General features: G+C 54.8%; 1 protein-coding gene across 1 annotated transcript in view; it reads left to right on the top strand.

Moving 5' to 3' along the window:
• Nucleotides 1-25,226, top strand: part of LOC147121727 (LIM homeobox transcription factor 1-alpha-like) — a 177,419-nt gene that overhangs the window by 125,105 nt on the left and 27,088 nt on the right. Inside the window, exons 3-5 of the mRNA XM_085977992.1 lie at nt 2,258-2,427; nt 3,416-3,493; nt 21,567-21,636. Coding sequence (XP_085834118.1) covers nt 2,258-2,427; nt 3,416-3,493; nt 21,567-21,636 — 318 coding nt within the window. The remainder of the gene's footprint in view (nt 1-2,257; nt 2,428-3,415; nt 3,494-21,566; nt 21,637-25,226) is intronic.

The raw sequence follows: 25,226 nt of genomic DNA, 5'->3' as shown, positions 1-25,226 counted from the left end.
TAAGACACAAAGCCTTCAGGCTTGTTTTTTTTTTTAACACTCTTAGATCTTTTAGAATTACTATTTACTGTGGCCATGTTTGATTTAAACCCTTGATTTCTCTGACTGCCACTCTTGCTTTTCTCCTTCCTATCTTTTGCTTCTATCCTTGTTTCCCTTTCCTCTGTCTCCCTGCACAGGTTCCCAACCCCCTGCCATTTTAGTTTAAACCCTCCCCCACAGCACTAGCAAACACTCCCCCTAGGACATCAGTCCCAGTCCTGCCCAGATGCAAACCGTCCGTTTTGTACTGGTCCCACCTCCCCCAGAACCGGTTCCAATGTACCAGGAATTTGAAACCCTCCCCCTTGCACCATTCCTCTAGCCACGTATTCATCTGAAATATCCTTCTATTTCTACTCTGACTAGCACGTGGCACTAGTAGCAATCCTGAGATTGCAACCTTTTGAGGTCCTATTTTTTAATTTACCTCCTAACTCCCTATATTCAGCTTTTAGGACCTCATCCCGGTTTTTACCTATATCGTTGGTACCTATATGCACCACGACAACTGGCTGTTCAACCTCCCCTTCCAAAATGTTCTGTAGCCACTCCGAGACAACCTTGACCCTTGCACCAGGGAGGCAACATACCACCCTGGAGTTTCGTTTGCGGCCGCAGAAACGCCTATCTATTCCCCTTAAAATAGAGTCCCCTATTACTATAGCTCTCCCACTCTTTTTCCTCTTGTCCTGTGCAGCAGAACCACCCACGGTGCCAGGAAGTTGGCTGCTGCTGTCTTCCCCCGATAAGCCATCCCCCCCCAACAATATCCAAAGTGGTATATCTGTTTGAGAGGGGGTGGCCACAGGGGATCCCTGCACTACCTGCCTGCGCCTACTACTCTGCCTGGCGGTCACCCATTCCCTTCCTGTCTGTGCAGCCTTTACCTGTGGTGTGCCCAACCCCCTAAATGTGCTATCCACGATGTCCTCAGCATCGCGAATGCACCTGTATGTATCCATTCGCAGCTCCAGCGCCGCAATGCGGTCTGCCAGTAGCTGCAGCTGGATACACTTCCCGCACACATGGTCGTCAGAGACACAGGAAGTGTCCCTGATTTCCCACATAGTGCAGGAGGAGCATACCATGGCACCGAGCTGTCCTGCCATGACTTATCCTTCAATTAATTTAAATTAACTTAAATCAAATCAATACCACCAATTAAATGATATACTCAAGGGCCCTTGGTTACTAGCACTAGAAGCTATAACCACAAAAAAATTAAGACCATCTAAACTTTATAAACTATGAACCTTAACTGTCAAACTATAGAGTAGTATAAATACTCCCTGACTGTACTCACCCATCAGCTGCTTCCTCCTGCCCGCATCACGTTTTGAATTGTGACATGGCTCTGAAATGTCGCCGCCTGTCTGAGATTGGTAAGCCTCTGTAAAAAAAAAAAAAAAAAAGCCCGCGAAAGTGAGTTTAAATACTCACTGGGTCTCCGGTCTCACTGCTTCCCACACCAGCCTCTGCAAAGAAAGCCCGTGAAAGTGAGTTTAAATACTCACTGGGTCTCCAGTCTCACTGCTCCCCACACCAGCCTCTGCAAAGAAAGCCCGCGAAAGTGAGTTTAAATACTCACTGGGTTTCCGGTCTCACTGCTCCCGACACCAGCTTTTGCTGTTAATTGCCCATCCCTCGTTTCCCTGAGGGCATCAAGAGTCAACCACATGGTGTGGGGCTGGAGTCACGTGTAGGCTGGCCTGGGTTCCCTGCCCTGAAGAACATTCAGCCCTTTCATGGTCATTTTTGGAAATAAAAATGGGGAGAGATGTGAAACGGGCTGCCGGCTCACTTTACACTATTGCACAAAGTCAAGATCTACCCCAGTGTGTGATACGAATGTGTTACAAGGCAGAAAGAGACTGGCGTTTTCAATTTTAGCCTGAATCCAGGTACATGCTGCCGCCTTGAAACACATTCCTATTAATCGGGTAATTTTCATTAAGCATATGGAAGGAACGTGGAATTTAGTCACGAATTAGGCACCGGGGCTCATCAATAACTAAATCAAATGATCTAAGTGAAAGGGGGATCTGAGTGCACAGATATAAAGCTATGTGTACATACTGAGACTGGAATGGGACTGATGCTGTTTTGTGAGTGAGGCTGATGTTGAGTTGGTACCAAGGAAGGACAGTGCCGTGCATGCGTTATGCAACATTACTGGTCATTCACTCACCCTCCTTGACTCTTTCCTTCACTGCAGCTAAGAGTGATGATGAAGATTGCAATGGCAAACTGGGGCAGCTGCAGTGCAAAGGAGGGGACGACTCCAAAGATCCCAAAAGACCCAAAAGGCCACGGACTATTCTCACCACGCAGCAGAGGCGTGCCTTCAAGGCATCTTTTGAAGTGTCGTCCAAGCCCTGCAGGAAGGTAGGAGAGAGACAGAAGCAGCCGGCCTCGGGCGACTGTCTGTGTGGAGTTTGCACATTCTCCCCGTGTTTGCGTGGGTTTTCTCCGGGTGCTCCGGTTTCCTCCCACAGTCCAAAGATGTGCGGGTTAGGTTGATTGGCTATGATAAATTGACCCTTAGTGTTAGGGGGATTAAATACGTGGGGTTACAGGGATAGGGTGGGATATGTGTCGGTGCAGGCTCGATGGGCCGAAATGGCCTCTATCTGCACTGTGGGGTTTCTGTGATTCTGTGATTCTGTGAAAGTAAAGGTGGGGATGGCTCAGTCCCGTGGTATCATTACCCCTCCCTGTGCTCCTTGTTTGTATTTTACACCCCGTGACCTCGCTGGCAGCGTCAGATAACGTAGGCTTATGCCTGCCTGCCTGGTCTTGGGTAGGGGCAGAGGGCTGAAGAACCGCTGTGCTGCCTTGTACAGACCTCCCTGAGATGCCAGGAGTAAATATCCATTGGTAGGGCCCACTAACAGTCACGATCAAACCCATTTGGTGCACCCATTTGGCTGAATGTTGGGACCACATCCCTACATTGGTACCGGTTTCCCGTGGATCCCAAGACCACAATCTACTCCAAGCCCTGTGTGAAAGTGCAATGGGGGGGGGCTGGGGTTGGGGGAAGTGGGAGGTGGTGTGAAAGCATCTCCTGCACCTTACTATAGAACATAGCGGGGAACTATCATGATGGGTTTAGCAAAAGTTTCCCTGTGACGGTTTTCATTGAATCCTACACGCTTGTTGGCCTCTCCCATTGGCCCTCTGAGATTGTGAGACTCACCTTGCGAGCGATCAGCTTGAGGGGGGGGGAGGGAGGGAGGGAGGGGGCAAGAATGAGCCAGAGGGGGTGAAGCCCATCCAGACCTGTCTTCACACATTGCTGTTTTGATGTGGGTTTGTCATGCCCGCTCTATGGGGGCCAATGCTGATGATCGGCTCTTCCTTTCTTTCCAAGGTCAGGGAGACGTTAGCGGCAGAGACAGGCTTGAGTGTCCGGGTCGTGCAAGTCTGGTTCCAAAACCAAAGAGCGAAGGTAAGTCGTCGGCCTGTAGTGTCGCTAACCCTCCAGGAATGAAAGATTAATCCCCTGATCATTGTTGCTAGGAGACAAAAATCATAGGGAGCTTCAGAAAAATGTGGATCTTTTTCATTTTCTTTGAGCATTTTTGTTTATTAGTTCGACAAGTATTGGAGGTGAGGAAAAGGCTCTTTGACAGGGCGAGGTGGTTGGAGGCAGGAGGTCATGTGATGAAACCTCCAAGAATATGTCCAACCAGAGTTGACGACCCTTTATCGACACGGTCCATCGGGGAGGGGGGAGCAGCCTTGCCCGCCGGCCCACACGTTTATGCAAAGACCGACAGCGGGCATGCCAGGGTTTACCTGGCGCTGCTGGGAGGGCTATCATTGGTCAGCACCATCGGCGGTCCCTCCCCCTCCCCCATGGGTAGCGTAGGATGCCAAACTGGCCCACGTATCTAGTGAGCGTTTTACTGGCTTCGGGTTCAGTCATACCGGACAGACCTCAATGTTGAGTACGGATGGAAAGAGGGTGCGGGGTAGCCATGGCCACACCCATTTGGGGTATCGGATACTGTTCTGGTCACCTGATGCCACTGCTCTCGACTGGGGCCAGCAGGGTCAATGGGGAGCTGGGGGGGTGAGGGGTGATTCCAGGAGGCAGCAATTTAAGTTCGGAGGAAAGGTTAAGGGAGTTGGGCTTTTTTTCTATGGATTTCGAGGTGACAGAATGAACGGCTTTCGAGATTGTGAAGAGCATTGACCAGGTTTGATGCAAGTAAGTTGTTCATTGTGGTGAAGGTGTCAAGTCCCAGGGGACGGCAGATTAAAGATCAGGAGTTTGTGAGAAAGAAGGGATGGTGCGGAGGACGTTTACATCCTAAGGAATGGAATGAGTTACCAGGCTGGGCATTGCGTTGGGCACGATGAATGGGTGTAAGAGAACCAAGGGCTATGGTGACTCTGTGCCGGATGTGGAATGACCGCAGGCTGTGTTAGGGACGGCGCGACCCCACACTATACCAGGTGCGGAGTGACCGCACGCTGTGTTAGGGACGGAGTGACCCCACACTGTACCGGGTGTGGAGTTACCGCACACTGTTAGGGACGGACTAACCCCACACTGTACCAGGTGCAGAGTGACCGCACGCTGTGTTAGGGACGGAGTGACCCCGCACTGTACCGGGAGTGGAGTGACAACACGCTGTGTTAGGGACGGAGTGACCCCACACTGTACCGGTTGTGGAGTGACCGCACGCTGTGTTAGAGATGGAATGACCCCATACTGTAACGGGTGTGGAGTGACCACACGCTGTGTTAGGATCGGAGTGACCCCATACTGTACCGTGTGCGGAGTGACCACACGCTGTGTTAGGATCGGAGTGACCCCATACTGTACCGTGTGCGGAGTGACCACACGCTGTGTTAGGGTCGGAGTGACCCCATACTGTACCGTGTGCAGAGTGACCACACGCTGTGTTAGGGACGGAGTGACCCCACACTGTACCAGGTGTGGAGTGAACGCACACTGTGTTAGGGACGGACTAACGCCACACTGTACCAGGTGCGGAGTGACCGCACGCTGTGTTAGGGACGGAGTGACCCTATACTATACCGAGTGCGGAGTGACCGCACGCTGTGTTAGGGACAGAGTGACCCCATACTGTACCAGGTGTGGAGTGACCCCACGCTGTGTTGGGGACGGAGTGACCCCACACTGTACCGGGTGCGGAGTGACCGCACGCTGTGTTAGGGAAGGAGTGACCCCACACTGTACCGGGTGTAGAGTGACCCCACACTGTACCGGGTGTAGAGTGGCCACACGCTGTGTTAGGGATGGAGTGACCCCACACTGTACCGTGTGCGGAGTGACCGCACGCTGTGTTAGGGAAGGAGTGACCCCACACTGTACCGGGCGTAGAGTGACCACACGCTGTTAGGGATGGAGTGACCCCACACTGTACCGGGTGCGGAGTGACCGCACGCTGTGTTAGGGATGGAGTGACCCCACACTACTGGGTGCGGAGTGACCGCACGTTGTGTTAGGGACGGAGGGACCCCATACTCTACTGGGTGTGGAGTGACCCCACGCTGTGTTTGGGACAGAGTGACCCCACACTGTACCAGGTGTGGAGTGACCCCACGCTGTGTTGGGGACGGAGTGACCCTATACTGTACCGTGTGCGGAGTGACCACTCGCTGTGTTAGGGATGGTGTGATCCCATACTGTACCAGGTGCGGAGTGATTGCATGCTGTGTCAGGGACGGTGTGACCCCATACTGTACCGGGTGTGGAGTGACCGCACGCTGTGTTAGGGACGGAGTGACCCTATACTGTACCATGTGCAGAGTGACCGCACGCTGTGTTAGGGACGGTGTGACCCCACACTGTACCAGGTGTGGAGTGGCCCCACGCTGTGTTAGGGACAGTGACCCCATACTGTACTGGGTGTGGAGTGATCGCACGCTGTGTTAGGGACGGAGTGACCCCACACTGTAACGGGTGCGGAGTGACCGCACGCTGTGTTAGGGACAGAGTGACCCCATACTGTACCGTGTGCGGAGTGACCGCATGCTGTGTCAGGGACGGAGTGACACCACACTGTACCGGGTGCGGAGTGAACAATGCTGTGTTAGGGACGTAGTCACCCCATACTGTACCGGGTGTGGAGTGACCACACGCTCTGTGACGGACAGAGTGACCCCATACAGTACCGGGTGTGGAGTGACTGCACGCTGTGTTAGGGACAGAGTGACCCCTCACTGTACTGGGTGCGGAGTGACCGCACGCTGTGTTAGGTACGGGGTGACCCCATTCTGTACCGAGCGTGGAGTGACCCCACGCTGTGTGAGGGACGGAGTGATTCCATACTGTACCAGGTGTGGAGTGACACCATGCTGTGTTGGGGATGGAGTGACCCTATACTATACCGAGTGCGGAGTGACCACACGCTGTGTTAGGGACGGAGTGGCCCCATACTATACCGTGTGCAGATCACACGCTGTGTCAGGGACGGAGTGACCCCACACTGTACCGGATGCGGAGTGACCGCACGCTGTGTTAGGGATGGAGGGACCCCACACTGTACTGGGTGTGGAGTGACCCCACGCTGTGTTAGGGACAGAGTGACCCCATACTGTACCAGGTGTTGAGTGACCCCACGCTGTGTTGAGGATGGAGTGACTCTATACTATACCGAGTGCAGAGTGACCACACGCTGTGTTAGGGACAGAGTGACCCCATACTGTACCGTGTACCGTGTGCAATCGCATTGAATTTAAGCAGACTTTGCTAAGTGGCAGAAAAAGTCTTTTAAGTGCATTTACTAAATTTTAGTGAGTAAATAAGTGAATTATTTGAAGTAAGTTTAATTTTTTAGAGTAAATTAAGCTGTTGGGGAGTTGAAACCGGAAGTAGAATCCGGGTATAAAAAGGGGCGGGCTTAGTGCGGTAGCGCTGAGTGCGGTCGCATTGAGTGTAAGTAGAGTTTGGTAAGTGGCAGATTTCGGGCAAGTGGGAGGTGAGGGGGTGCTTGTTGCTCTGTTTTGCTTCCCTCTCTCAAGCTAATCCAACACTGCGGACGTGGAGCAGTGAGACAATTCAACCGGATAGGTCCCCCAGACAGCTTCCACGAGGGAGGTTGGTGATCAACTGGTTGGTAGGTTCTCTTCCTTCTCTTCTATACCTTTAAGTTGGTAAGTCCTATTAAATAGTGGTCTAATATTATCATCTATATCGGGGCAGAGGGTCTTCATAATTAATAAGAAGAAATTTAATTAATTACACAGATATGGGTGAACAGGTGATGTGTCACTGTTGCGAAATGTGGGAGCTGGTGGACCCCATTGAGGCTCACAGTGATTACATTTGCGATAAGTGTTTGCTGCTAGAGGAACTCAAGCTCCATGTTAAAGAGCTTGAGACCGAGCTTCAGACACTGCGACACATCAGGGAGGGGGAGAAGTTCCTGGACTCTATGTTTCAGGAGGTGGTCACACCTATGAAATTAATTACTGCAGATGTAGTCCGTGGTCAGGGACAGGATGGTGTGACTACGAGTGAGGAAGGTACAGGGATCCAGGATGTAGTGTTGAAGGAGACACAGCCCTTGCTCTTGTCAAGCAGGATTGAGGTTCTTACTCCCTGTGAGGACAGGAGCGGGGACTGCAGGGAGGATGAGCAACCTGGCCACAGCACCGTGGTGCAGGGGGCCATTCAAGTGGAGGGAGTAAAAAGAAATGTTGTAGTGGTAGGGGATAGTATCATTAGGGGGATAGATAGGGTTCTCTGCAGTCAAGAGCGGGAGTCCCGAAGGCTGTGTTGCCTGCCCGGTGCCAGGGTTAAGGACATCTCTTCTGGGCTGGAAAGAAACTTGGAGTGGGAGGGGGAGGATCCAGTTGTCGTTGTCCATGTTGGTACAAACGACGTAGATAGGACAAGGAAGAAGGTTCTGTTAAAGGAGTATGAGCAGCTAGGGGTCAAATTAAAAAACAGAACATCAAGGGTAATAATCTCTGGGTTATTACCTGAGCCACGAGCGAATTTGACTAGGATAAATAAAATTAAAGAGTTAAATGCGTGGCTCAAAGACTGATGTGGAAGAAATGGGTTTTGCTTTTTGGGACACTGGCACCAGTACTGGGACAGGAGGGAGCTGTTCTGTTGGGACGGACTCCACTTGGCCAGTGCTGGGACTAGAGTCCTGGCGAATCATATAACTAGGGCTGTAGAGAGGGCTTTAAACTAATTAGTGGGGGGGAGGTTTCCAGAGAGCAAATAACAGAAATGACAACGGAGAAGGTCATAGACTTAGGTAGCAGTGCGAAAATTCAAAAACAGAACATGTCAGGAAGGGACAGAAGGTATGGAGTAAAAGGTGAAGTAGTAAAAGGGGAATAAACAGGAACTAAGTGTCACAAAACATATTTGAAAGTTCTTTATCTGAATGCACGTAGCATTCATAACAAAATGAATGAGTTAACGGCACAAATAACTACATATGGGTATGATCTTGTGTCCATTACAGAAACATGGCTGCAGGGTGACCATGACTGGGAATTAAACATACCAGGTTATTTAACAATCAGTAAGGACAGGCAGGAAGGGAGGGGAGGTGCGGTGGCTATGTTAATAAAGGAAGGAATCACTATAATACAGAGAAATGATATTGGGTCAAAGGAGCAGGATAGTGAAACAGTTTGGGTAGAGATCAGGAATAATAAGGGGAAAAGAACACTCGTGGGCATAGTCTATAGGCCTCTGAACAGTTGCAACTCCGTTGGACGGAGTATTAATCAGGAAATAGTTGAGGCTTGTAATAAGGGAACAGCTATAATTATAGGGGATTTTAACTATCATACCAACGGGACAAATCAAACTGGGCAGAGCAGCCTTGAGGATGAGTTCATTGAGTGTATTAGGGATGGGTTTCTTGAGCAGTATGTAACTGAACCGACCAGGGGGCAAGCAACCTTAGATTTGGTCCTGTGTAATGAGACAGGATTAATTAAAATTGTCCTAGTAAAGGATCCCCTTGGAATGAGTGACCATAACATGGTTGAATTCCATATTCAAGTAGAGGGTGAGAAGGTTGGATCTCAAACAAGCATGCTGAGCTTGAATAAAGGAGACTATGAAGGTATGAGAGCGGAATTGATTAGAGTGGACTGGGAAAATAGATTAAAGGGTAAGACGGTACATGATCAGTGGTGTACATTTAAGGAGTTATTTTACAACTTCCAAAAAAATATATTCCACTGAGGAAAAAAGGGTGTAAAAGAAAAGATAGCCATCCGTGGCTAAGTAAAGTAATTAAGGATAGTATCCGACTAAAAACAAGGGCATATAAGGTAGCCAAATCTAGTGGGAAGATAGAAGATTGGGAAGTCTTTAAAAGAGAGCAAAAAATAACTAAAAGATTGATTAAGAAAGGGAAGATAGATTATGAAAGTAAATTAGCAAAAAATATAAAAACGGATAGCAAAAGTTTCTATAGTTATATAAAAAGAAAAAGGGTGGCTAAAGTAAATGTTGGTCCCTTAGAGGATGAGACTGGGAAATTAATGGTGGGAAACATGGAGATGGCAATAACGCTGAACAAATATTTTGTATCAGTCTTTACGGTAGAGGACACTAAGAATATCCCAACACTGGACAAACAGGGGGCTCTAGGGGCAGAGGAGCTAAATACGATTAAAATCACTAAGGAAGTAGTACTTGGTAAAATAATGGGACTTAAGCTGGATAAGTCCCCTGGACCTGATGGCTTACATCCTAGGGTCTTGAGGGAAGTGGCGGTAGGGATTGTGGATGCATTGGTAATAATTTTCCAAAACTCCCTGGACTCAGCAAAGGTCCCGGCAGATTGGAAAACTGCTAATGTAACACCCTTATTTAAAAAGGGTAGTAGGCAGAAGGCTGGAAACTATAGACCTGTTAGCCTAACATCTGTGGTTGGTAAAATGTTGGAGTCCATTATTAAGGAGACAGTAACGGGACATTTGGATAAACATAATTTAATAGGACAAACTCAGCATGGTTTCATGAAGGGGAAGTCATGTTTGACAAATTTGCTTGAGTTCTTTGAGGAAGTAACATACAGGGTGGATAAAGGAGAACCAGTGGACGTAGTGTATTTAGACTTCCAAAAGGCATTTGACAAGGTGCCACACAAAAGGTTATTGCTCAAGATAAAAAATCACGGGATTGGGGGTAATATTCTGGCGTGGGTGGAGAATTGGCTCTCTAACAGAAAGCAGAGAGTTGGGATAAATGGTTCATTCTCAGACTGGCAATCAGTAACTAGTGGTGTTCCGCAGGGGTCAGTGCTGGGTCCCCAACTCTTTACAATCTATATTAACGATTTGGAGGAGGGGACCGAATGTAACATATCAAAGTTTGCAGATGATACAAAGATGGGAGGGAAAGTAGTGAGTGAGGAGGACATAAAAAACCTGCAAGGTGACATAGACAGGCTAAGTAAGTGGGCAGAGATTTGGCAGATGGAATACAATACTGGAAAGTGTGAGGTTATGCACTTTGGCAGGAAAAATCATAGAGCAAGTTATTATCTTAATGGCAAGAAACTTGAAAGTACTGTAGTACAAAGGGATCTGGGGGTCCTGGTGCACGAAACTCAAACAGTTAGTATGCAGGTGCAGCAAGTGATCAAGAAGGCCAATGGAATGTTGGCTTTTATTGCTAGGGGGATAGAATATAAAAACAGGGAGGTATTGCTGCAGTTATACAAGGTATTGGTGAGACCGCACCTGGAATACTGCATACAGTTTTGGTGTCCATACTTAAGAAAAGACATACTTGCTCTCGAGTTAGTACAAAGAAGGTTCACTCGGTTAATCCCGGGAATGAGGGGGTGGTCATATGAGGAGAGGTTGAGTAGATTGAGACTCTACTCATTGGAGTTCAGAAGAATGAGAGGTGATCTTATTGAAACATATAAGATTGTGAAGGGGCTTGATCGGGTGGATGCGGAGAGGATGTTCCCAATGATGGGTGAAACTAGAACTAGGGGGCATAATCTTAAAATAAGGGGCTGCTCTTTCAAAACTGAGATGAGGAGAAACTTCTTCACTCAGAGGGTGGTAGGTTTGTGGAATTTGCTGCCCCAGAAAGCTGTGGAAGCTACATCATTAAATATATTTAAAACAGAAATAGATAGTTTCCTCGAGGTAAAGGGAATTAAGAGTTACGGGGAGCGGGCAGGAAATTGGACATGAGTCTAGGTTCGGAATGGTCATGGCCCTGTGGGTGGTGGAGCGGGCCCAGGGGCCGTGTAGCCTGGTTCTGTTCCTACTTCTTGTGTTCTAATTCTGTGTTAGATTTCAGGAGATGGTTTTATTCCTGTTCCTGGCTGGGGTGGAGATCGCCTTTACAGAAGGTAAGCACAGTAGAAAATATAGGGACAGAGTGATCTCCTGGAAGAGCTTCGATTGTCTAGATGGGTCGGAGAGGAATTTCCCAGATTTTTTCTCCCAAATTGGCCATTGGGTTTTTTATCTGGTTTTTCGCCTCTCCCGGGAGATCACATGGGTTCGGGTGGGATGGAGAGTGATACAAGATTTGAGGTTAGGATCTGATCAGCCATGATCTTATTGAATGGTGGAGCAGGCTCGAGGGGCCGATTGGCCTACTCCTGCTCCTATTTCTTATGTTCTTATGACCGCACGCTGTGTTAGGGATGGTGTGACCCCACAATGTACCGGGTGTAGAGTGACCTCACGCTGTGTTAGGGACAGAGTGACCCCATACTGTACCGTGTGCGGAGTGACCACTCGCTGTGTTAGGGACAGTGATCCCATACTGCACCAGGTGCGGAGTGACCCCACGCCACGTTAGGGACGGAGTGACCCCAAACTGTACTGGGTGTGGCGTGACCGCACGCTGTGTTAGGGATGGAGTGACCCCATACAGTACCGGGTGTGGAGGGACCGCACGCTGTGTTAGGGACGGAGTGCTCCCTCACTGTACCGGGTGCGGAGTGACTGCACACTGTGTTAGGGACTGAGTGACCCCACACTGTACCGGGTGCTGAGTGACCGCACGCTGTGTCAGGGACGGAGTGACCCCACACTGTTCCGGGTGCGGAGTGACCCCACGCCACGTTCGGGACGGAGTGACCCCATACTGTACCGGGTGCGGAGTGATCGCACGCTGTGTTAGGGACAGAGTGACCCCATACAGTACCGGGTGTGGAGTGGCCCCACGCCACGTTCGGGACGGAGTGACCCCATACTGTACCGGGTGCGGAGTGATCGCACGCTGTGTTAGGGACGGAGTGACCCCACATTGTACCGTGTGCGGAGTGACCGCACGCTGTGTCAGGGACGAAGTGACCCACACTGTACCGGGTGCGGAGTGACCTCCGCTCTGTTAGGGACGGAGTGACCCCAAATTGTACCGGGTGTGGCGTGACCGCACGCTGTGTCAGGGACGGAGTGACCACACACTGTACCGGGTGCGGAGTGACCTCCGCTCTGTTAGGAACGGGGTGACCCCATACTGTACCGGGTGTGGAGTGACCGCACGCTGTGTTAGGGACGGAGTGACTCCTCACTGTACCGGGTGCGGAGTGATCGCTCGCCGCGTTAGGGACAGAGTGACCCCACAGTGTACCGGGTGTGGAGTGACCGCCGCTGTGTTAGGGACGGAGTGACCCCATACTGTACCGGGTGTGGAGTGACTGCACGCTGTGTTAGGGACGGAGTGACCCCATACTGTGCCGGGTGTGGAGTGACCACACGCTGTGTTAGGGACAGAGTGACCCCATACAGTACCGGGTGTGGAGTGACCGCACGCCGCGTTAGGGACAGAGTGACCCCATACTGTTCCGGGTGTGGCGTGACCGCACGCTGTGTCAGGGACGGAGTGACCACACACTGTACCGGGTGCGGAGTGACCACCACTCTGTTAGGGACGGAGTGTCCCCATACTTTACCGTGTGTGGAGTGACCGCACGCGGTGTTAGGGACAGAGTGACCCCATACTGTACTGGGTGTGGAGTGACCGCACGCTATGTTAGGGACGGATTGACCCCAGACTGTACCGTGTGGAGTGACCGCCCGCTGTGTTAGGGATGGAGTGACCCCATACTGTACCGGGTGTGGAGTGACCCCACGCCACGTTAGGGACAGAGTGACCATATACTGTACCGGGTGCGGAGTGACCGCACGCTGTGTTAGGGACGGAGTGACACTATACTGTACTATGTGCGGAGTGACCCCATGCCACTTTCGGGACGGAGTGACCCCATACTGTACCAGGTGCGGAGTGATCACACGCTGTGTTAGGGACGGAGTGACCCCACACTGTACTGGGTGCAGAGTGACCGCACGCTGTGTCAGGGACAGAGTGACCCCACACTGTACCGGGTGTGGAGTGATCAAACAATTTGTTAGGGACAGAATGACCCCATACTGTACCGGGTGCGGAGTGACCGCCCGCTGTGTTAGGGATGGAGTGACACTATACTGTACCATGTGCGGAGTGACCGCACGCTGTGTTAGGGACGGATTGACCCAATACTATACCGAGTGCGGAGTGATCACACGCTGTGTTAGGGACGGCGTGATCCCATACTGTACCAGGTGCGGAGTGACCGCACGCTGTGTTAGGGATGGAGTGACCCCACACTGTACCGGGTGTGGAGTGGCCGCACGCTGTGTTAGGGACGGAGTGACCCCACACTGTACCGGGTGCGGAGTGACCGCACACTGTGTTAGGGACGGAGTGACCCTATACTGTACCGGGTGTGGAGTGGCCGCACGCTGTGTTAGGGACGGAGTGACACCTTACTGTACCGGGTGCAGAGTGGCCGCACGCTGTGTTAGGGACGGAGTGACCCCATACTGTACCGGGTGCGGAGTGGCCGCACGCTGTGTTAGGGACGGAGTGACCCCAAACTGTACAGGGTGTGGAGTGACCGCACGCCGCGTTAGGGACGGAGTGACCCCATACTGTACCGTGTGCGGAGTGACCGCACGCTGTGTTAGGGATGGAGTGACACCATACTGTAACTGGGTATGGAGTGACCGCACGCTGTGTTAGAGACGGAGTGACAATATACTGTACCGTGTGCGGAGTGACCGCACGCTGTGTTAGGGAAGGATTGACCCTATGCTATACCGAGTGCAGAGTGACCACACGCTGTGTTTGGGACGGTGTGATCCCATACTGTACCAGGTGCGGTGTGACCCCACGCCACTTTCGGGACGGAGTGACCCCATACTGTACCGGGTGCGGAGTGATCACACGCTGTATTAGGGACGGAGTGACCCCACACTGTACCGTGTGCGGAGTAACCGCACGGTGTGTCAGGACGGAGTGACCCCACACTGTACCGGGTGCGGAGTGACCGCCGCTGTGTTAAGGACGGGGTGACCCCATAATGTACCGGTTGCGGAGTGACCCCACGCCACATTAGGGACGGAGTGACCCCATACTGTACCATGTGCGGAGTGACCGCACGCTGGGTTAGGGACGGAGTGACCCCATACTGTAACTGGGTATGGAGTGACCGCACGCCACGTTAGGGACGGAGTGACCCCATACTGTACCGTGTGCGGAGTGACCACACGCTGTGTTAGGGACGGAGTGACCCCATACTGTAACCGGGTGTGGAGTGACCGCACGCTGTGTTAGGGACAGAGTGACCCCACACTGTACCGGGTGCGGAGTGACCAAACATTGTGTCAGGGAAGGAGTGACCCCATACTGTTCCGGGTGCGGAGTGACCGCACGCCGCGTTAGGGACAGAGTGACCCCATACTGTACCGTGTGTGGAGTGACCGCATGCTGTGTTAGGGAAGGTGTGACCTCACACTCTACCGGGTGCGGAGTGACCGCATGCTGTGTTAGGGACGGAGTGACACCATACTGTACCGTGTGTGGAGTGACCGCACGCTGTGTTAGGGACGGAGTGACCCCACACTGTACCGGGTGTGGAGTGACCGCACGCTGTGTTAGGGATGGGATGACCCCACACTGTACCGTGTGCGGAGTGACCGCCCGCTGTGTTAGGGATGGAGTGACCCCATACTGTACCGGGTGCGGAGTGACCCCACGCTACGTTAGGGACGGAGTGACCCCATACTGTACCGTGTGCGGAGTGACCGCATGCTGTGTTAGGGACGGAGTAACCCCATACTGTAACTGGGTATGGAGTGACCGCACGCTGTGTTAGAGACGGAGTGACACTATACTGTACCGTGTGCGGCGTGACCGCACGCTGTGTTAGGGAAGGATTGACCCTATGCTATACCGAGTGCGGAGTGACGACACGCTGTGTTTCGGATGGCGTGATCCCATACTGTACCAGGTGCGGTGTGACCCCACGCCACTTTCGGGACAGAGTGACCCCATACTGTACCGGGTGCGGAGTGATCACACGCTGTGTTAGGGACGGAGTGACCCCATACTGTACTGTGTGCGGAGTGACCGCACGATGTGTCAGGGACGGAGTGACCCCATTCAGTACCGGGTATGGAGTGACCACACGCTGTGATAGAGACGGCGTGACACCACACTGTACCGGGTGCGGAGTGACCGCACGCTGTGTTAGGGGCAGAGTGACCCCACACTTTACCGGGTGTGGAGTGACTGCACGCTGTGTTAGGGACAGAGTGACCCCACACTGTACCGGGTGCAGAGTGACCAAACACTGTGTCAGGGACGGAGTGACCCCATACTGTTCCGGGTGCAGAGTGACCGCACGCCGCGTTAGGGACAGAGTGACCCCATACTGTACCATGTGTGGAGTGACCACACGCTGTGTTAGGGACAGAGTGACCCATACTGTGCCGTGTGCGGAGTGACCGCACGCTGTGTTGGGGACGGAGTGACCCCACACTACCGGGTGTGGAGTGAACGCACGCTGTGTTAGGGACGGAGTGACCCCATACTTTTCCGTGTGCGGAGTGACCGCACGCTGTGTTAGGGACAGAATGACCCCATACTGTACCGGGTGTAGAGTGACCAAACGCTGTGTTAGGGATGGAGTGAGCCCATACTGTACCGGGTGCGGAGTGACCCCACACCACGTTAGGGACGGAGTGACCCTATACTGTACCGGGTGCGGAGTGACCGCACGCTGTGTTAGGGACGGAGTGACCCCATACTTTACCGGCTGTGGAGTGACCGCACGCTGTGTTAGGGACGGAGTGACCCCATACTGTACCGGATGTGGAGTGACCGCACGCTTTGTTAGGGACAGAATGACCCCATACTGTACCGGGTGCGGAGTAACGAAACACTGTCAGGGACGGAGTGACCCCATACTGTTCCGGGTGCGGAGTGACCGCACGCCGCGTTAGGGACAGAGTGACCCCATACTGTACCGTGTGTGGAGTGACCGCACGGTGTGTCAGGGACGGAGTGACTCCACACTGTACCGGGTGCGGAGTGACCACCGCCGTGTTAGGGACGGAGAGACCCCATACTTTTCCGTGTGCGGAGTGACCGCACGCTGTGTTAGGGACAGAATGACCCCATACTGTACCGGGTGTGGAGTGACCAAACGCTGTGTTAGGGATGGAGTGAGCCCATACTGTACCGGGTGCGGAGTGACCCCACACCACATTAGGGACGGAGTGACCCCATACTGTACCGGGTGCGGAGTGACCGCACGCTGTGTTAGGGACGGAGTGACCTCACACTGTACCGGGTGTGGAGTGACTGCCCGCTGTGTTAGGGATGGAGTGACCCCATACTGTGACTGGGTATGGAGTGACCGCACGCTGTGTTAGAGACGGAGTGACACTATACTGTCCCATGTGCGGAGAGACCCCACGCTGTGTTGGGGACTGATTGACCCTATACTATACCGAGTGCGGAGTGACCACACGCTGTGTTATGGACGGCGTGGTCCCATACTGTACCAGGTGCGGAGTGACCCCATGCCACGTTCGGGATGGAGTGACCCCATACTGTACCGGGTGTGGAGTGATCGCACGCTGTGTTAGGGACGGAGTGACCCCCATACTGTACCGGGTGCGGAGTGACCGCACGTTGTGTCAGGGACGGAGTGACCCCACACTGTACTGGGTGCGGAGTGACCGCACGCTGTGTCAGGGACGGAGTGACCCCACACTGTACTGGGTGTGGAGTGACAAAACGCTGTGTTAGGGACAGAATGACCCCATACTGTACCGGGTGTGGAGTGACCAAATGCTGTGTTAGGGACAGAATGACCCCATACTGTACCGGGTGTGGAGTGACCAAACGCTGTGTTAGGGACAGAATGACCCCATACTGTACCGGGTGTGGAGTGACCGCACGCTGTGTTAGGGACGGAGTGACCCCATACTGTACCGGGTGTGGAGTGACCGCATGCTTTGTTAGGGACAGAATGACCCCATACTGTATCGGGTGTGGAGTGACCGCACGCTGTGTTAAGGACGGAGTGACCCCATACTTTACCGGCTGTGGAGTGACCGCACGCTGTTTTAGGGACGGAGTGACCTCATACTGTACCGGGTGTGGAGTGACCGCACGCTTTGTTAGGGACAGAATGACCCCATACTGTACCGGGTGCGAAGTAACCAAACACTGTGTCAGGGACGGAGTGACCCCATACTGTTCCGGGTGCGGAGTGACCGCACGCCGCGTTAGGGACAGAGTGACCCCATACTGTACCGTGTGTGGAGTGACCGCACGGTGTGTCAGGGACGGAGTGACCCCACACTGTACCGGGTGCGGAGTGACCACCGCTGTGTTAGTGATGGAGTGACCCCATACTGTACCAGGTGTGGAGTGACCACACACTGTGTTAGGGACAGAGTGACCCATACTGTGCTGTGTGCGGAGTGACCGCACGCTGTGTTGGGGACGGAGTGACCCCACACTACCGGGTGTGGAGTGACCGCACGCTGTGTTAGTGACAGAGTGACCCCATACTGTTCCGTGTGCGGAGTGACCGCACGCTGTGTTAGGGACAGAATGACCCCATACTGTACCGGGTGTGGAGTGACCAAACGCTGTGTTAGGGATGGAGTGAGCCCATACTGTACCGGGTGCGGAGTGACCCCACACCACGTTAGGGACGGAGTGACCCCATACTGTACCGGGTGCGGAGTGACTGCACGTTGTGTTAGGGACGGAGTGACCTCGCACTGTACCGGGTGTGGAGTGACCGCCCGCTGTGTTAGGGATGGAGTGACCCCATACTGTGACTGGGTATGGAGTGACCGCACGCTGTGTTAGAGACGGAGTGACACTATACTGTCCCGTGTGCGTTGAGACCCCACGCTGTGTTGGGGACGGATTGACCCTATACTATACATAGAGTGGAGTGACCACACGCTGTGTTAGGGACGGCGTGGTCCCATACTGTACCAGGTGCGGAGTGAGCCCACGCCACGTTCGGGATGGAGTGACCCCATACTGTACCGGGTGTGGAGTGATCGCACGCTCTGTTAGGGACGGAGTGACCCCCATACTGTACCGGGTGCGGAGTGACCGCACGCTGTGTCAGGGACGGAGTGACCCCACACTGTACTGGGTGCGGAGTGACCGCACGCTGTGTCAGGGACGGAGTGACCCCACACTGTACCGGGTGTGGAGTGACCAAACACTGTGTTAGGGACAGAATGACCCCATGCTGTACCAGGTGTGGAGTGACCAAACGCTGTGTTAGGGACAGAATGACCCCATACTGTACCGGGTGTGGAGTGACCAAACGCTGTGTTAGCGACAGAATGACCCCATACTGTACCGGCTGTGGTGTGGCCGCACGCTGTGTTAGGGACGGAGTGACCCCACACTGTACCGGGTGTGGAGTGACCGCACGCTGTGTTAGGGACGGAGTGACCCCATACTTTACCGGCTGTGGAGTGACCGCACGCTGTGTTAGGGACGGAGTGACCCCATACTGTACCGGGTGTGGAGTGACCGCATGCTTTGTTAGGGACAGAATGACCCCATACTGTACCGGGTGTGGAGTGACCGCACGCTGTGTTAGGGACGGAGTGACCCCATACTTTACCGGCTGTGGAGTGACCGCACGCTGTGTTAGGGATGGAGTGACTCCATACTGTACCGGGTGTGGAGTGACCCCACGCCACGTTAGGGACGGAGTGACACCATACTGTACCGTGTGCGGAGTGACCGCACACTGTGTTAGGGATGGAGTGACCCCATACTGTACCGGGTGTGGAGTGACCGCACGCCACGTTAGGGACAGAGTGACCACATACTGTACCGTGTGCGGAGTGACCGCACGCTGGGTTAGGGATGGAGTGACCCCATACTGTACCGGGTGTGGAGTGACCGCACGCTGTGTTAGGGACAGAGTGACCCCACACTGTACCGGCTGCGGAGTGACCAAACACTGTGTCAGGGACGGAGTGACCCCATACTGTTCCGGGTGCGGAGTGACCGCACGCCGTGTTAGGGACAGAGTGACCCCATACTATACCGTGTGTGGAGTGACCACACGCTGTGTTAGGGACAGAGTGACCCATACTGTGCCGTGTGCGGAGTGACCGCACGCTGTGTTGGGGACGGAGTGACCCCACACTACCGGGTGTGGAGTGACCGCACGCTGTGTTAGTGACGGAGTGACCCCATACTGTTCCGTGTGCAGAGTGAACGCACGCTGTGTTAGGGATGGAGTGACCCCATACTGTTCCGTGTGCGGAGTGACCGCACGCTGTGTTAGGGACCGAATGACCCCATACTGTACCGGGTGTGGAGTGACCCCACACCACGTTAGGGACGGAGTGACCCCATACTGTACCGGGTGCGGAGTGACCGCACGCTGTGTTAGGGACGGAGTGACCTCACACTGTACCGGGTGTGGAGTGACTGCCTGCTGTGTTAGGGATGGAGTGACCCCATACTGTGACTGGGTATGGAGTGACCGCACGCTGTGTTAGAGACGGAGTGACACTATACTGTCGTGTGTGCGGAGAGACCCCACGCTGTGTTAGGAACGGATTAACCCTATACTATACCGAGTGCGGAGTGACCACACGCTGTGTTAGGGACGGCGTGGTCCCATACTGTACCAGGTGCGGAGTGACCCCACGCTACGTTCGGGATGGAGTGACCCCATACTGTACCGGGTGTGGAGTGATCGCACGCTGTGTTAGGGACGGAGTGACCCCCATACTGTACCGGGTGCGGAGTGACCGCACGCTGTGTCAGGGACGGAGTGACCCCACACTGTACCAGGTGTGGAGTGACCAAACGCTGTGTTAGGGACAGAATGACCCCATACTGTACCGGGTGTGGAGTGACCAAATGCTGTGTTAGGGACAGAATGACCCCATACTGTACCGTGTGTGGAGTGACCAAACGCTGTGTTAGGGACAGAATGACCCCATACTGTACCGGCTGTGGTGTGGCCGCACGCTGTGTTAGGGACGGAGTGACCCCACACTGTACCGGGTGTGGAGTGACTGCACGCTGTGTTAGGGACGGAGTGACCCCATACTGTACCGGGTGTGGAGTGATCGCACGCTTTGTTAGGGACAGAATGACCCCATACTGTACCGGGTGTGGAGTGACCGCACGCTGTGTTAGGGACGGAGTGACCCCATACTTTACTGGCTGTGGAGTGACCGCACGCTGTGTTAGGGACGGAGTGACCCCATACTGTACCGGGTGTGGAGTGACCGCACGCTTTGTTAGGGACAGAATGACCCCATACTGTACCGGGTGCGGAGTGACCAAACACTGTGTCAGGGACGGAGTGACCCCATACTGTTCCGGGTGCGGAGTGTCCACACGCCGCGTTAGGGACAGAGTGACCCCATACTGTACCGGGTGTGGAGTGACCACACGCTGTGTTAGGGACAGAGTGACCCATACTGTGCCGTGTGCGGAGTGACCGCACGCTGTGTTGGGGATGGAGTGACCCTATACTATACCGAGTGTGGAGTGACCACACGCTGTGTTAGGGATGGCGTGGTCCCATACTGTACCAGGTGTGGAGTGACCCCATGCCACATTCGGGATGGAGTGACCCCATACTGTACCGGGTGTGGAGTGATCGCACACTGTGTTAGGGACGGAGTGACCCCATACTGTACCGGGTGTGGAGTGACCAAACGCTGTGTTAGGGACAGGATGACCCCATACTGTACCGGCTGTGGTGTGGCCGCACGCTGTGTTAGGGACGGAGTGACCCCACACTGTACCGGCCGTGGAGTGACCGCACGCTGTGTTAGGGACGGAGTGACCCCATACTTTACCGGCTGTGGAGTGACCGCACGCTGTGTTAGGGACGGAGTGACCCCATACTGTACCGGGTGTGGAGTGACCGCACGCTTTGTTAGGGACAGAATGACCCCATACTGTACCGGGTGCGAAGTGACCGCACGCTGTGTTAGGGATGGCGTGACTCCATACTGTACCGGTTTTGGAGTGACCCTACGCTGCGTTTGGGACGGAGTGACCCCACACTGTACCGGGTGCGGAGTGACCCCACGCTGTGTTAGGGACGGAGTGACCCCATACTGTACCGGGCGTGGAGTGACCGCATTCCGCTTTTGGGATGGAGTGACCCCACGCGCTCTCCTTGTGTGGAGTATCGTCTATTTTCTCTCTCTCGTTCTCTCTCTCTCTGCAGATGAAGAAGTTGGCTCGCAGGCAGCAGCAACAGCAGCAGGACCAGCAGAACACCCAACGGCTGAACACAGGTTAGAACAGGAAGGACCGCAATCACAGCGAGTCTGACAGGGTGTGATAGAGAAAGATCGGTTCGTGTTTGAGGTGGGCGACCTTTCACCTCGGGGTCACAATGTCAACTCAGTGCAGATACAGCAGAACACAGAGCAGGTCTGTCTGAAGGGTCGATCGGGCGGCAATCGAACGAGGGGGTCTTTGTTACGGCCTGGCAGATTTTGACTGGCGGGACTTGTTTGAATACCGACAAGTGGGAAGTGGCGGCTGGACAGTGTGGTCGGTTGGGGGTGGGGGGGGTGGCGGGGGGCCAAGGAATGAGTAGGCTTGGAAGATCATCTGGGCCAAGAGAAGGCTGACGGCAGCAAGGTAAGCCTGGGGAGGAGGGCGTTGCATGGATCTCGCAGCTGCTGGGAGAGCCTGGGGCGGCAGGGGCATTCCTTGTGGGGGCTCAGAGCAGGTTAAAGTGCCACGGGCGTCTCAGACTGGAGACTGGGTGGGAGGTGGTCTGGGTGCGAGGGAGGGAGTGGTCTGGGCGCGAGGGAGGGGGTGTTATGGGCGCGGGGGAGGGGGTGTTTTGGGCGCGGGGGAGGGGGTGGTCTGGGCGCGGGGGAGGGGGTGGTCTGGGCGCGGGGGAGGGGGTGGTCTGGGCGCGGGGAGGGGGTGGTCTGGGCGCGGGGGAGGGGGTGGTCTGGGCGCGGGGGAGGGGGTGGTCTGGGCGCGGGGGAGGGGGTGGTCTGGGCGCGGGGGAGGGGGTGGTCTGGGCGCGGGGGAGGGGGTGGTCTGGGCGCGGGGGAGGGGGTGGTCTGGGCGCGGGGGAGGGGGTGGTCTGGGCGCGGGGGAGGGGGTGGTCTGGGCGCGGGGGAGGGGGTGGTCTGGGCGAGGGGGTGGTCTGGGCGCGGGGGAGGGGTGGTCTGGGCGCGGGGGAGGGGGTGGTCTGGGCGCAGGGGAGGGGGTGGTCTGGGCGCGGGGGAGGGTGTGGTCTGGGGGGAGGGGGTGGTCTGGGTGCAGGGGGATGGTCTGGGTGCAGGGGGCTGGTCTGGGTGCGAGGGAGGGGGTGGTCTGGGTGCGGGGGAGGGGGTGGTCTGGGTGCGGGGGAGGGGATGGTCTGGGGGAGGGGGTGGTCTGGGTGCGGGGGAGGGGGTGGTCTGGGTGCGGGGGAGGGGGTGGTCTGGGTGCGAGGGAGGGGGTGGTCTGGGTGCGGGGGAGGGGGTGGTCTGGGTGCGGGGGAGGGGGTGGTCTGGGTGCGGGGGAGGGGGTGGTCTGGGTGCGGGAGAGGGGGTGGTCTGGGTGCGAGGGAGGGGGTGGTCTGGGTGCGGGGGAGGGAGTGGTCTGGGTGTGGGGGGCTGGTCTGGGTGCGGGGGAGTGGGTGGTCTGGGTGCGGGGGAGTGGGTGGTCTGGGTGCGGGGGAGTGGGTGGTCTGGGTGCGGGGCAGTGGGTGGTCTGGGTGCGGAGGGGGTGGTCTGGGTGCGGGGGGATGGTCTGGGTACAGGGGGCTGGTCTGTGTGTGGAGGTGGTGGTCTGGGTGCGGAGGGAGTGGTCTGGGTGCGGGGGGTGGTCTGGGTGCGGAGGGAGTGGTCTGGGTGCGGGGGGTGGTCTGGGTGCGGAGGGAGTGGTCTGGGTGCGGGGGGTGGTCTGGGTGCGGAGTGGGTGGTTTGGGTGCAGAGGGAGTGGGCGGGGCGGTGGTCTGGGTGCGGGGGGGTGGTCTGGGTGCAGGGGGCGGTGGTCTGGCTGCGGGGGGTGGTCTGGGTGCGGGGGGTGGTCTGGGTGCGGAGGGGGTGGTCTGGGTGCGGGGGGTGGTCTGTGTTGTGTATGTACCTTTAAGAGAAGAACTGATTCTATACTGCAGTACCGGCAGTGACCACCCCTGTATAAAAAGCCATAGCAGGCTTCTGTACTTCAGTCTTAAGTTACCCTCCGTTCAGTAAATACCTGTTTTATTGTTCTCCTGCAGTCCGTGTATTATTAAGGCGCGGACACTACATTGGCGACGAACAGGTTCGAACTCACCTGCAGTACTGCATCACCTCACGGGGATCTTTCCCTGAGAAGAAGCTTCTTGGAGGTCGAAGTCAGAGCAATGGGCGTCGACCGCGGGCAACCGCCCAAGGATCCCTCGGAGTTCGGAGAGTTGCAGGAGAGGCTGTGGAGAGCTGGGCTTGGCTCCCCAGTCAAGGTGTTCCAGCAAATTGTGCTGGTAGCAGGTAGTGCGCTGACCCTTCCGGACTGCGGCGGGCTTGAGCTCGATCGAGCAGCTCTGCAAAGGGGCCGTGCAGCGTCGTCGGGAGGAAAAGAGAGAGAGAGAGGGTGGAGCGCACAGGGCGCGGTCGGTGCTCAAGAACCGGGCAGTTTAGCGAAAATAAAACAAGGGGAAGGAAAAGTGAGACGCGCCGAAGCTGCGGGTCGCCGCCATTACCCTGCAGAACGCTAGGAGCAACGTGGCAGCAAGGGGAAGAAGGAAAAGCGCGGGAGGCGCCATTTTATTCCATTGGGGAAGAAGGAAAAGCACGGGAGGTGCCATTTTAATCCATTGGTGAAGAAGAAAAAGCGCGGGAGGCGCCATTTTAAATCACCCAAGATGCCAAAAAGTGGCAGTATCACTGCTTTCGACTACGAGGTAGAAGACTGGACCACGTATGTGGAAAGAATTGAAGTGTACTGCACGGCAAATGAGGTGGCCGATGGAAAGAAGGCGTCGGTATTATTAAATTTGATGGGCGTGAGAACGTACGGCCTAGAAACATAGAAACATAGAAGATAGGAGCAGGAGTAGGCCATTCAGCCCTTCGAGCCTGCTCCGCCATTCAACGAGATCATGGCTGATCATCCAAACCCTAGCACCCGGTCCCTACACCGACAGCCATCCCACCCAAGCCCTATCACCGTAACCCCGTGTATTTAATCCCCCCTAACACTAAGGGTCAATTTTTATCATAGCCAATCAACCTAACCCGCACATCTTTGGACTGTGGGAGGAAACCGGAGCACCCGGAGAAAACCCACGCAAACATGGGGAGAATGTGCAAACTCCACACAGACAGTCACCCGAGGCCGGATTTGAACCCGGGTCCCTGGCGCTGTGAGGCAACAGTGCTAACCACTATGCCACCTTGCTGCCTATTGCGGAATTTAATTACCCCAGCTAAACCAATGGAGAAAAGTTTTGAAGAGATTGTTAATATCTTACAGGAACACCTAAACCCTACACCGCTGCTGATAGCAGAAAGATTCAAGTTCCATAAAAGAAACCACAAAAATGAGAGCAATGCTGACTATCTTACGGAACTACGCAAGTTATCGAAGCACCGCCAGTTCGGAGCAGGACTGGCAGACACCTTACGGGATAAGTTTGTCTGCGGGCTCCAGAGTGAAGGAGCCCAGAAACGACTACTTTCGGAAAAGGACCTGACGCTAGAACAGGCTTTCAGCGTGGCAGTATCCTACGAAGCAGCAGCACGGGGAGCTGCGGAAATACAACAGAAACCACAGGAATACAGCGCTAACGAAATGGGGTATGGAGCAGAAAAGTGCTATCGCTGCGGCAGAACAACCCATGATCAGAAGGACTGCTGGTTTAAGGACAAAGTATGCAGGCAATGTGGGAAAA

This window comes from Somniosus microcephalus, chromosome 3 (genome assembly GCF_052327205.1).
Source record: "Somniosus microcephalus isolate GS21.2 chromosome 3, FLI_Smic_1.0, whole genome shotgun sequence".
Lineage (NCBI taxonomy): Eukaryota > Metazoa > Chordata > Chondrichthyes > Squaliformes > Somniosidae > Somniosus > Somniosus microcephalus.
Note: the sequence above shows the minus strand (reverse complement) of the source record. Positions and strands in the feature narration are given on the sequence as shown.